Genomic DNA, 14,323 nt, shown 5'->3' with positions numbered 1-14,323 from the left:
AAAATAAAAATAGCTGTATATAATCCTCTAACCTGTACTGTACTGATTTTTGGTAGATCAACCAGCTGTCACAGTCTTACTCTGTGTTTAATTACAAATTGAAAAAAACCCACACCAAACAACTGTTGTGTAAGCTTAGTATTGTCAGCTCAAATGCTATGAAATGATTCGATCGTGTCGATTGGTTCCAGATGAAAATGATTAACAATTTAACGGACAGATAATAAATTAAACCTACATGAATACATTGTATACATAAAAACTATGCAGTCTCTTCTTATATTTTGAACGAAACAACACAATAAGTTGATCAGAAATTAAACCACTGCATAAAAACTCAATAAAAAAAAATTACTTGGTTGTCTGGTCCATTACAAATATACACTGTACATCTATTCTACATACCTGATCAATCATCAAAAGACCGCTATCATCGGGAACACCAGCTACACGTGCGGGTGTTTACATTAAATACAGCGCCTGACGAGCGCTTTTAGGACGCAGATTCATACCCATACGACAGATGTGTCATGGCAATTCTTCGTATATTTTCGTTGTTGTAAGTTTATAGATATATAAGTGATTTTTAGTTATACTTTTTTTTCTCATTAAGCATTAAATCAAACGTATTTTTTTGGCCAAAACTCCTGTTTCTGGTATATTTTTCATACATGGAAATACAGACGCGGGGGTGTTAAGGAAGCATATGGGCAATTTAGCGTCTTATTTTGACTGTTACTCAAAATCGTGACATTAAATAACTATTTTGAATAATATGAAAAACTTAATATTATCCTTTAAAATAGATACCAGTGCAATAATATCGGGTAGTACATTACTGCCACATTGGTGCATTATCACGTGACAACTATAAATAGCTTACGTATATTCCTTTACATAAAATGTGATAGAACAACACTATCCCGCGGTTTCCAAAATAAAATAAACATACCAAGTGAAGGCAAAGCATCTCAGTTTAATCAAAACCGCTGCTAGAATTCTATGTTCTTCTTAATTAAATAGTTATTCATCCGGCTGTCTTAAAACCTCCCCTACTTTTATAAAGTTTGCACGGAAAACGGTATGTTGCATCAAAACAACACAAAACATGGGATTCCAGCAGCACTTTTTAATTTAAGCATTGATCAAACTACGAATACGAATAAAATTTCAAGTTCAATATATACGGGGTAACGTTGTTCTAGTCGGATTTTTATATCGTAAACAACGACAGAGGAAAGCCTGGCCGAGAAATAAAAGCAAATATACATACCTTATAGCGAATGATTGATCAAACTAACATCTCTCCCAGTATTCTTATGTTCAATTCTCCATATATCACACCACAATACTTTATTAGAGTTCTATTTTGTTTTATTTTGAATATGTTTACAATGCTTTCCGATCAAATTCACACGACATTCAACTTTCAGTCATGACGTCATCAATGTGTATTTTTTAATTGTTTTTGGTCTACGTTTCGTTGCTTAGATATTTGAATATGTACATACTAACTAAGATTTATGATTTCACGGAATTACATGCAACTCAGATTCCATATTCTTCCTTAACGCCACCGCGGAGGCAGGGCATATCTTAAGGCTTCTCAACCCTTGATGTTTTTATGGTTAAATCCGTGTGATATTTGTTGTAATTTGAAGACTAATATGTAAACAATCAAATTGAACTTAAATATTGGTATGTTGCAAATATTTTGTTCATGCTATAGGAGCTAACACAGGTACGAATGCTCTCCAATCAAATTTCATTTTTTTTTTACTGATTTCTATATGATAAAGTACTTTTTTAAAGAAATTAATTGCACACTTTATTTTATGTATTTTAACATTAAAAGACCATTTAATTTAAACTTGCCAGTGTGCAAGCTATCACAATTAGAGTGAATTCTGATGCAATTTTCAACCATGAATAAGTACAGTTTAGCAACATAAACCGTCTATAACTTTTGAAATAATGGTGCACACTCACTAAAAATTTGTACATTTGTAACTCGTCATATCTCCTATTGAAATCTGCAAAGAAATATTTACCTTGCCAGGTAAAAAAATATGAATTGTAGTCTCTGTCAACTTTTCCTATGTACGGTTTTATCAGTTTTTCAATGAATTCAGCGATTTCAACTTTAACTACTCTTTATAGATTGTTAAACTTTAGTGTCATTTCACTTTAAAGGGCTTAAAATGTGTAAAACACAAGTTAAATCAAGAAATATTGGCAATACAATGCATCACATAACACTAATATTCTAAACGATAACGGTAAATTACTCCGGAATGCTCCCAATGACGTCATGCGACACTCGAAAGACCTTTAAAAGACGTCATATCTCATCATCCCTTCATTAGCATATTAAAGCGATGGGTAGCCTTATCTGTACTGCGTACAGGCAATTAATATGAATTGTTTGCACTGTATAGTTCAACATTGATACGTAGTGTTATCAAAGGCAAATTAAAATGATCACTGAAAAATGTAAATAAGCAAATATTGTAAAAGAAACCTATCGTGAACCGCGTTTTGCTTAAACCGCGTCAACTGATCTTTAAGGTTCTTGGGTAGACATGCGCCGCAATTAACTAATTTTGTTTTATTTTTTATAAGACGCTAATTGCAAGAAACCGATCGAATCGATTCGTTATCAAATAGAGTGGTTTTTAAATACACCTCCGAAAAACATTTCGAACACGCGTTGCACGCTTTTCAACAAAATGGTCATGGTCGAGTAATGTCAGTACTGTAGGGGGCTTTATATTAGTTATTTATACCCATCTGCATACTAGATAAGTTAACTCAGTTTAAGCCTTTGAACAAATCAATTACATTTCGATCCGCTTTAATACTCGTGTTAAAAAACGTGTGGTTACGTTTTAAAGTTGTTTCTTCTTCACTCTAATACTTGTTCTGTGTCATTAATCAACCTCTAAATGATGAACATAACCCTTTTTTCTTATATTTGCACAGTACATTTCATGAAAAATCGACGAAAAATAACGACACACCGACCTTTGACATAATTATGCTCCCGAAATAAAGAAGTCAATTACATGCATATTGTCATTTTTACATCATAGAGATTAAACTAATAAGTATAAGTATATTTTGATTTGGAAAGAAAATCTATTGCATCATTTTATTTAATTTGTTTTTCAAAAGAACGCTTTTCAACCAGTATCTTTAATCAAAAAGAGAAGTGAAACAATTTTTAAGGACGACGAACCCACCCAAATGTGCTTTGCCCAGATATATCACGCACCTAATTGGATTGACTGTTATGAACACCGAATTCTAAATTTTATGTCACAATCACTAAAACTCTATGAAAAATCGCTGATGACGAAAAATATAACTCTTCTTCGTCATCAATGCACAATTTATGTGGTACAAGTAGTGGCTGACCTTGCTAAAATTTTACATATTGAAATACAAATTATTTATCATGCACACATTTTTTAGGGAATGTCCTAGTACTGTGACGAGTTTTATGTTATAGTTTGGGTTATTTGTAATCATCTACAAAGATTATTTAACAGAGTGTGAGCCAGTGAACATATCATTTACATGTATATTTCGATCTACTTCAAAACTCGTATTGAATATAAAGTAAAATCATCCCTGTGATTAAGTTTTGAAGTATTTTATCACAAAAAGTTGTTTAGCACACTCTAATAGTTGTTTTCAAATTGTTTTCATAAATTAATCTCAAAATGATGAAATTGACCTCATTTCTTAGAACTTGCAAGTATTTCTCATGAAAAATTTAAGAAAAATAACGACGCGCCGCACTTTAGCATGCGCCTCCGTAAAATCAAAGTTGATGACATGGTATTTATTACATGATATAAATTCAAAATCATCACATAAGTGTCATTTTTCAATTTATACTACAATTTAAAAATAATATACTCGAATTTTTGGACTTAAAGACCGATAAATCTGAAAATCTTTTGTTTTATATTTCTAAAACATCAGTGGTACTTGAAGATTGCCAATTTGTTTTTAAATTTTCTAAATCAAGCTTCGGTAATTAATAGTCAACGAAAATTCCTTTTAAAAATCAGGAAATCATCTGGATTTTGGGGATTTTACAATTTTGCGCATGCGCAATACATTCATGCTAAATCACGGGAGGCTCTTTTATTAGTTTGTGTTTCCACAATATCACATTTGGATGGATAAACCCAGAAACGATAATACAAATTCGTGTTAATTTTCATTGAAAATTTCTTACATGTAAATAATCTGTTCATAAAAGAAAATACGAGAGATAACTCTAACTCAATACATTTGATATGACAAATCCCGAGAGTTCCGAATGTCAACATCGTCACTGTGTAAATTTGAATAGAGTAAAAACGATGGCAAAAAAGTGTTGAATTCTTCATTTATATGAATTAAATTTTTTAATGAAATGTATTTACAACCTCAAAATGGTTTGTTATAAATAATTTGACCGTTATTTTCAATAAAGCTTCATTATTTTTCTCAAAATCGTATCGGGACGATTCTGCAGTTTTTTGCTACAAAGGTTGCTCCCACTTACACCAATTTGGTTCTTGGTTACTTCAAAGAAAAAACTAATTCCAGAGTGCAAAACATTTTTTGGAGACGAATGTGCCATGTACATCAAAAACAACAGGAAACGTTACCTAGACGATTGTTTCATTTTTTGAGACAAAATCACTTACAAAATTTCCACAAAATACTTAATTCTCTACACGACAGCCTACAATTAACAATTGAAATCAGTGAAAAAGAATTACCATTTTTAGACATTTGATAAAAGAGGGAATGAAAATTACTACAGATCTTTTTTACAAGACAGACTCTCGCCAATATTTGATTTTTGATTCATGTCATCCTACTCACAGAAAACGAAACATTGCTATTAATATGGCCCGGCGAATGTGTACCATCGTTGTAGATGAGGAACGGAGAAAAACAAGACTGTCCGAACTTACAATATTTCTTACCAGACAAAAATATACTACACAACTTATCGAATCAGCAATACGTAAGGCAAAAGAAACACCAACTGCAGAACTTATATCAGTTAAACAACGCGAGGAAAGCAACAACACGAACAATTCCTTTTGTTCTCACCCACAACTCTAGAAATCATAGCATGTTAGCATTAGCCAAACATTTTTTTCCCATTCTACAACAATCGGAAAACTTACAAGATCAGATCCAGCCTAATGATATACATCACAGCAGACCTCAACCTTCAAATCTGAAGAACGTTCTTACCAAAGCCAAATTCACTTCAAACCCCGTTAAACTAACTGTATCTTAATGCGAGGATCCAGAATGCGGGGCATGTCCTTTTCTCCAAACCGGCCCATCCATATTTTTAAAGACAGGCATGCATTTTAACGTCAATTCAACAATGAATTGCAAATCAAAGAACCTACATATTGTAATGTACTGCATGACGTACTCTACTAGTGGTCACAACTATATAGGACAAACTGGATCCAAATTCACAAATAGAGTGCGAGTTCACAAACAGCAATTATATACATGTAGAATAAATCTTTCAAAATATTTTCAGAAACCTATAAGCCAGGAAAGCTGAAACTTGTATGGTTCATGTGCATTCTCAGGTAGATTTAGGTGGTTTTATTATTTTTTTTTAAACCGTGATCCCCCCGGGTAGAATGGGGCCACAATTTTTATTTCACAAAAAATGAAATTTTATAATGTATGGTTTTATACTTCTATGCAAACAATTTGACAAAATGCTTAAACTTTGACACCTGGACGATTCTTTGGCCTCACAAGGGATTCAGAGTTTGATAATACATTATTGTACATATATTTTAAGTATGACTCCATTAAGCTTATTTTATCTACATATTGTCGCTAATGTGAAAGCATCTGAACCGAAGACTTTAAGTGAGCTTGTCTGATCACTTGTTGTCCATCGTCCCTATGTCTGTCTGTCCGTATCTCCGTTCGTCCGTCTGTCTATCAACTTTTCACATTTTGTTACTTCTTGTTACTTCTTTCTAGAACCACTGGACCAGATTAATAAGAATTTGTCTTGTCTGTAAAGCTGACCCTTATAAATTGCTAAAATAAAAGGCGAAACAAAGGGTATATAATTACAAAACAGTACAAACACAGGATGAAATATTTTTCTTAATAACTTCAATGCTATGATTTTTGGTATAACTATGCAAGCATCCTCAGATTGTGAAGATTCTAAATTGTTCAAATCGTGACCCCGGACTAATATATTTAATAAATCAGTCCTTTGGTAAATGTATTTCAAAATGATTGCAGCCTGATAAAATAATATTATTACAATGTACGATAGTAAATAAAAGTTGTGAGATTTTTACTTTTAACATACATTTAAAACCTTAAAATAAAATACTGGAAAATATCTTGACAACATTTTAGATTTTTTTAAAAAGTAAAAACATTCAATCTGCATAGCATTATTTCAGTCAAATTAGTCTCCCCAACTTCTACCTCAATCACTAACAAAAACAATGCTACGTTCCTGGCATTATTGACTGCCGCAGCTAATTAGATGATTACATCATAATCACATATATTACGCATCCATTTTGTTTTACTGTTTGGAAAAAAATTACAGAACATGGAGGTTAAATCATACAATCTAACGGCATTATTAAAATGAGGTGAGTTTAACAAATGTTCAAAGGTTTTATTTTTCACATCAATGAGTTGTATAATGGATATGTATACGTCGCGATATTAAAATAAAACAAAGATGACCAGGAAAATCGACTCACATGTATTTGATACCAAGACACTTTCGCTCCTTAGCTTTTGCTAACAAAAAAAAATTGTTATGAGCTAGATTATGAGCCGAGATCCTTTCAAGATTAAAGGAGAAGGGGTGGGTTTATTTAATCTATCAGAAGGCCTTTGGTGGAAAATATTGTAATTCACATTTGATAAATCAGATAAAGTAGTACTAATTATTGATGACTTAAACTTCTCACGCTGTAATAGCAAATAGTTGCTCGGTTCTTAGCTTAAAATCAAACATAAATAATCATAACCAACAATTTATTGACTTATTATTACTAGTATAAACATAGCATTTGAAGAACATACATATTATTATCATGGAATGTTAACATAAAACTTCAAACTTTACATTGCAATTTACAAAGACTAAAATTGACATATTTTAAGATATGCAATGCCACATTCAGGGCTTGTTATATGCAATTAGCTGATTATAGCAATTTAGACGTCATCATTGATTGGTATTGTTTTAACAATATTTGCGTGTTAATTTGTAATCGTAATTTTTTTTTCTGCGCTAACACGCACAAAATTGTGTATTATCTCTTTGCAGTTCATTGATCTAAAACCTAAGAAAATGAAGATCGGCCATTCCTTACTGATTCTGATGGTTTTATTTTACAATGAGGTAAATAGTATTCCTTATACATGTACGTAAATGCATTTTGCAAGTCTTTTAACATTCTTATAATTCACGAAAAAACTGTTCGGAGTTACTCAAAAGCTAAGAATTAATAAAGCTAAACATTGCATTAAGTTAGTATCTGTATTTGTCATAGAGCAGTTTTTCTCATTAAAATTCATTTTTGTCTATACATGTACGAGTATGTGTAAATAAAACTAAAGCATATATTGAATAATACCTTATTTCATTATTCCATAATACATTATGTTCGATTACCCAAATCCAACCCTTTCAACCGTACACCTTTCATTTTATATGAATAAGCATACGTGTATTTCATTTTTATAAAGACATGATCATTATTAAATGAATTTGGAAATATGTTTATAAAACAAAAAAAATTGCAGTTCAAGCGTTCTAAAACTGTCGCTAGTAGTATCTATTAAAGCAAATATTTAATTGTCGTTATCCTACAACAAATGTCCCACAAATTCAATATTAAAATATGAGTAGGCTATTGGTTATGCATTTGTTATATTATGCGAAACCATTTTAACATTTTTTTTTGGTCTCACAATCCTTATAAATCATTGTTTTCCCTTAAATTTGATAGTTTATTGGTTAAACTAACGACATTGTAAGTAAATTCATACCCTTAAACTTTTTTGTTATAATATATATTTATATCAAGAATAAAGAACAGGGTACAGTTTCCTTCAATATTTGTTCTAAAATTCAAAAGTTGTTTAAATCTCATGAACAGACACATATACCATCTTGAATATGCGTGGGAAAAAAGTATCAAGTTACACACTTTTTGTTTGCTTCAAAAAATAATTATGACTTCAACATTATGGCATATTTTGCATTTTAGCATATTTTAACATTATGGCAGATTTAGTCAAAAATGATGAAAAAAAACCCCACATTTTCTTTTAATTTTTTTTAAAAGGAGAAGGTGTCCGCAGCCGTCGCCCACAACGAAATATATATATTTTATATGTGAAATCACATGATGAAGTTATACATTTTTTTATAACTTTTCTAGAATTAAATCTGTACTTTATGCAGTTGCAAGTTGTTTAATACTCAAAGTACAGTTTCAGTATATTTAAGACTCCAATTGGTTTTTTTTTCTTCTTCTAAAACTTAACTATGTAAAGGCAAAATTAAAATGAGTGCATATCTTTTACAAATAAATAACCAAAAAACAAAAAAAAAAACAACAACAAAAAACAAACAAACGAGATTAAAACAACATGATATAGTATTGATAATTATTTTTTAAAAATGTCATACTTGGACAATCATGGGACCTATGACGAATTCCAGAGTTTGATATACTAGGAATATGTATAGGAAAACGTTTAAATTATCTCAATAATTTAGACGGTTACAATGCACGTACAGTATAGCTGTGCATGCATATTTGTTTTTTTCAAAAGGTTTTGAATTCAGAGTAGGACAATGGCATGACTGTACCCGAGTTATGTAATCAAAAAGGAAAGGGAAACATTCATATGCATTGATTTCTCAATCTACAGGTATATGGCAAAAGAGATAATAACGGTATGATGGATTTCTTTGAGTTTAATATTTAATGATCAAATGAGTTCAGGAAATTACAAACTAAAACTTTTATTTAGGTTTCAGCATTCACCAAATGTCAATCCTCCATAAGTTCTGTAAGATATGTCAGCCATTGTCCCGGAGACGCTCTTTCCTGGCATATGGCAGCGAGCAAAATGAATTGTGACTATATTGAACAGGAGTGTTCAAAGTCTTTGGGCTTAGATTCTCAAAGATACACTTTCCAGTACCACTGTCTGATAAATTCCTGGATGAATGCCACTGTAGAAGTGTGTGCTCTGAACCGTTCCATTCTAGGTAAATGCAAAGTTTTTCTTCTGGAGAAAAGTTACTTTTTAATTTTTTTTAAATCAATATCGAAGATATAATTATGGGGTTTCTTTAATAACAATAGTATTATGTATGTTAGAAATTGTTCAATGCAATTAAATTTTAGATGTTTAATTAGGCTACTGTGCAGAGTTCAATACAGATGGAGCTTTGATACAGGAAAACTATCATGCCGATTGTAGAAAATTTAATTTGCCATGTCCAAATATCTACAATTCAGCAGAGGCTTATAAATGTGAGTTATATTTTTAGACCTAGTTAACTGACACATGTTTTATAGATTCATAAAAAAGTAGTTAAAAATATGATATGATATGATACTTAATGGCAAAAAATGCAATTAAATGCATGCCTTTATTTCCCAATGCCGGACATTAAAATCATGGTAATAGATGATTTGACAAAGCAGCGTCTACCCTATGGAACTCCCTTCCTCCGTTTTTAAGAAAATGTGATTCGTTAGGAATTTTTAAGAAAAAACTGAAAACTTTTCTTTTTATAAAAGCTTATGACATTTAAATAGACCGTGATCTATATTGTTTTACTTTTTATGTTGTACAGCACCTTAGAGTTTTATATATAGGGCGCTCTATTAGTGTTTAATAAAAAATAAATAAATAAAATAAATCAAAAGATAACGTTACATTTTACTATGCTTTAGTATGCAAGCGCACTGATCTATTATGACTTTTAGGAAACAGTAGATATCAATATTTATCATATAACCAAAGGGTTAAGTTTAGATTTTTATATTCGCCCGCTCCTTCGACATATCCAGCTGTTTCTGCTTTATTTCGGTCCTACAAAAAATATAAAGACATTTAAACAATTATCAGTGTGTAATGTGCGATTCCCCGCGCTTACGCAGTTATCATCGATTTCTTACGGACATAAAATATTTTTTTGTTGGAAGGGAACATATTTAATTTCTAGTTTCTGTAATGATGTTTGCACAGAATTTAAACTGTGTTTTCACTATCATACTAAAAAGGAAAATAACAGCAATCATTATGTAAAACATGCATTTTACATGAATTCAAACTTGGTTTGTCACGTGATAATAGCATGCTTGTTTTAAACGGTATGATAACGTATCTACCGAGTTCATATACTCTTAGCAATGTACATAAACACATACAATAAGATTCGAGAAAGGCAAAAAATAAGAATGATGGTTATTTTATGTTTGTATTAATGCGTTTAGAGATTGCTGTGACGTCAACAATATAGAAAAACTTACACTAAAACTGATTTGTTCTTCTGTGGGGTTGTTTGCTTGATGATAATTTGTGGGTACATGTACATGTATAAAAAAAAATCATTAACAAGAATTCAAATATACAAAAACCCACGTTATTTGATCACAATTACACATATACATTTTTGTACAATGTATATTTTTATGTGTGAAGATTATTTTTTGTTGTTATAAACTAGACTCAGCTGACAGGTTTGATGTGTTTTTAAAGAGCTATCTATACTACTATCTTAAAATAATAGACTCGAATTTTTGGGCTTTAATACCGAGAAATCGGAAGAGTACTGTGCTTTGTTTTATATATTTTAAACATTATTGGTACTTGAAGATGACCAATTTGTTTTTATTTTTCCCAATCAAGCTTCGCTAATAAACAAACAATGAAAATTCATTTTAAAAATCCGGAAATCATCTCGATTTTTTGGATTTTACAATCTTCCGCGTGCGCATTAAATTCACGCTGAATCACGGGAGTCTCTTTAGTAAATGTTTCCACAGTATCAAATTTCCATAGATAAACTCAGATATGATAATACAAATACGCGTAATTTTTCATGGAAATTTTGCTATCCATTCTGTTCATCAAAGAGAATACGGGAGATAACTCTAACTCTAACGCATTTGGAATGAAAATATGTCAACATGGTGTGCAAATTAGAAGCTAGTAAAAAAGTTGGTTAAAAAGTGTTGAATTTTTTAATAATATGAATTAAATTTTTAGATGAAAGGTATTTTCTGCCTCAAAATAGTTTGTTAAGAATAATTTGACTGTTATTTTCAATGCAGCTTCATCAAATTTCTCCACAAAATCGTTTCGGAACAATTCTGCAATGTTTTGCTACATAACGGCCATGTGGGAGGCATTTAAACTGTAGTGAGGGCCTGTTCAGAGACACAGTTAGATTATTCTAACTAACAGAGTGTATGGAAATTAATAGCATTATTGTAATATTAAAGCTTTCATTGTTATGTAAATGTCAACGATACGCGGTGTGTCGATGTATTTATTTCGTAAATGTCCGATATCATAAGCAATGTCAACCCGTGTCAAAGTCTAGTATAACAAAATTAAAACGGTTACGTGCCTTATGCGAAAGGTTTGTTCTACTTATTAACAGTATCTAAAAGTCGGCGGGCTACTGATAAACTGGTTGATAAAACAAGATCATCAACAGTTTTGATTGAAGTCATTATTTTGTAAGTTCTGTGGTCGATATATTTTTGTACAATCGTCAGCAAATACAATTTTCTGTTAGGTTTAATGATGACTGACGATTTTCATATTACTTGTAAAGCCATTATTAATCACCAAATTGTCTGCTATTTATTCCATTTTTCCGATTACGACAAAAAGTACACGACAGGTGAGACCGGTCAGCAGGGGATGCTCACTCCTTCATGGCACCTGATCCTACCTTTAATGTTTGCATAGGCTCTTGTCTGCTCTGCTCCTCTTTTGTATTTCCCTTTAGACGTTTGAATTAAAACAATGTTTGTTATCACCACCTTTGATTATCATACTTGTTTTTTGTGAACATTTAACACTGTATTTTTAATATTTGTGATTATCTATAGATCAGTCCTGCTATGATTTGGTGTACAATAGGCGATTTCTTTCACCCAATTCCTCCCAAGAAAGGTAATTGTACACTAAGTTTTAATGCAACACACTATTCTCTATTTTTCCATATGGTAAAGTCCTTTATTTCTGCAATTACTTACAGTGTATTTTCACGATCCCGTTATCGTGTTTTAAATCGCAAAAATATAGAATTGCAAGCATATTTTTTTTTGTTATAATTTCGTCTACTTTAAAATTGTCAGGAGAATAGAAACGAGATTTTGAAATTCGCGAGTGTTGCTTCACGCGATATTACGCGAATATTAATTCCTCGCGTGCGTTTGTATTAACAATTTATGTATACATGTATGATGACAGCGAAAGAAAATAACAGTACTTGTTTTGTTTCTTCTTTCAGATTGTTGACAACATACCTGCTCGTGCTTTGTTTGGTTTTGCTTAGATATGTCTAACTGGATCGAAACTGTTACTTCAAATTTACCCAATATGAGTATGATTGGATTTATAATGTGTGAAATGATGCATTATCAGATAGATTAAGCTGATCACGTTTGTGCTTTTTGGTGGTAGATATTGTTACTTAATATTTTGTTTGTAAAGAAAATACTAATGGGCCAATGAGGACGTACAGTACATGCATTCCTTTTCAATCATGTTCTAGATCAAGAGAATACAAATAATACTTTGATGTCACCTGCTTAAGCTTTATTCATCTGGAATTAAATGAGTTGAGGAAAAAGATTTTTTGAACGAGTATTAACTTTGCAAAGCAAGGCAAATATTGAGACAAAAGAATAATGTTAATAACTTGGTATCAAATATTACATGTCCATATCTAATTATATATACATTTTTATTGTTTCCTTAAAGATTAATGCAGTTAGGTTGCCTTTAATTTTTCAGGTTTAGTGATAATTCTTTGCATCAAAATAATTATTGATATTATATGTAACTTTCAAAGATCCTTAGAATGATATAATAAATTGTTGGCTCTAAAGCCATCTGACACATTGAGTTGTTTTTAAAGTTTTAGTATTGTATAGTCATATCAATCAGTCACTGTCATATTGGCGATTATTTGTTTTGTTTTATTGGGGGCGTGGGTAAACAGATAGTGACACACTTAAATGCACCAATATTCATCAAATGGTAATTCTATACATACCAATACACTTGCTTTCTTTTAGAGGAGGTATATTCACGTTGGAATTTCTTAATTTCGGAACAAACATGTACAGTTTTATACGTTTATACAAAACAAGAATATAAATAATCGTCTGTATATGGGTGATTTTGGATTCTTCCTCTTAACTTATTTATAATATATTAAAATCTGAGTATAAGTATATTGGTTTTCCAATTGAGGAAATAGTTCCTTTTCCTTTTCCGTATACATTTTACACCAGTGTTCATATCAATTATATTTCAAGTAATTACACCGCGATATAGATGAAGATATCTGTATTTCTTCATATATCAACTCATTTTATTGTTACAAATACGTTGAAATATATATCATCCAAAGTACATTTTATTTACTTCTAAATTACATATATATAATAGGCATTTTGTTATTGTACAATGTAAATTTATTCTGTATATTATCATTTATAATATAATGACAGATAAACATCATATTTTAAGACTTCATTAAGAAAAGATCCCTACATCGAAACTTTGTATGTTTAAAATAAAATGGTAATAATACTGTTTCTGTATCTTTTTAAAATTCAATTCAGGTCAAACTCTCTTTCCTCGATTTCTAATGTAAATGAATTGACTGGATTTCCGTTGGACTTGATGGCATATGAGGCAACATACAATACACACAGAACGACGCATACAACTCCGAGGATTAAGATTGACACTTTGATTGATGTTTTTTGGTCTTCTTTTTTCGGGTTTAACACCAAAGGCGGTGTTTTTGTGAAAATTGATTCATTAGTATTAAAATATGAGTCACTGGACCGAGTTATAGTCTTCGTTGCATTCTTTGATAGTGATTGCGGTATGTTCGATGCAGAGGTTTGAGCTAATCCCATCATATCTAATTGAAAGAAATGAAATTTACCTGAAATTCTCAAATGATATAAAGTACCTTCTTTAAAAGATTTAAATGTAAATGTTAATA

At 31.0% G+C, this 14,323-nt stretch overlaps 1 protein-coding gene across 1 annotated transcript; it reads left to right on the top strand.

The window, feature by feature from the left end:
* Nucleotides 1-6,582: 6,582 nt before the first annotated feature.
* On the top strand, nucleotides 6,583-13,896 carry LOC128169851 (uncharacterized). The gene is made up of 6 exons (XM_052835900.1): nucleotides 6,583-6,671; nucleotides 7,361-7,435; nucleotides 9,079-9,319; nucleotides 9,471-9,587; nucleotides 12,186-12,249; nucleotides 12,590-13,896. Exons 2-6 carry the CDS (start codon nucleotides 7,385-7,387, stop codon nucleotides 12,642-12,644), a joined length of 528 nt encoding a protein of 175 aa, XP_052691860.1. The 5' UTR covers nucleotides 6,583-6,671; nucleotides 7,361-7,384; the 3' UTR covers nucleotides 12,645-13,896.
* The last annotated feature ends 427 nt before the right edge of the window (nucleotides 13,897-14,323 follow it).

Source organism: Crassostrea angulata, unplaced genomic scaffold (genome assembly GCF_025612915.1).
Source record: "Crassostrea angulata isolate pt1a10 unplaced genomic scaffold, ASM2561291v2 HiC_scaffold_235, whole genome shotgun sequence".
In the NCBI taxonomy this organism is placed as follows: domain Eukaryota; kingdom Metazoa; phylum Mollusca; class Bivalvia; order Ostreida; family Ostreidae; genus Magallana; species Magallana angulata.
Note: the sequence above shows the minus strand (reverse complement) of the source record. Positions and strands in the feature narration are given on the sequence as shown.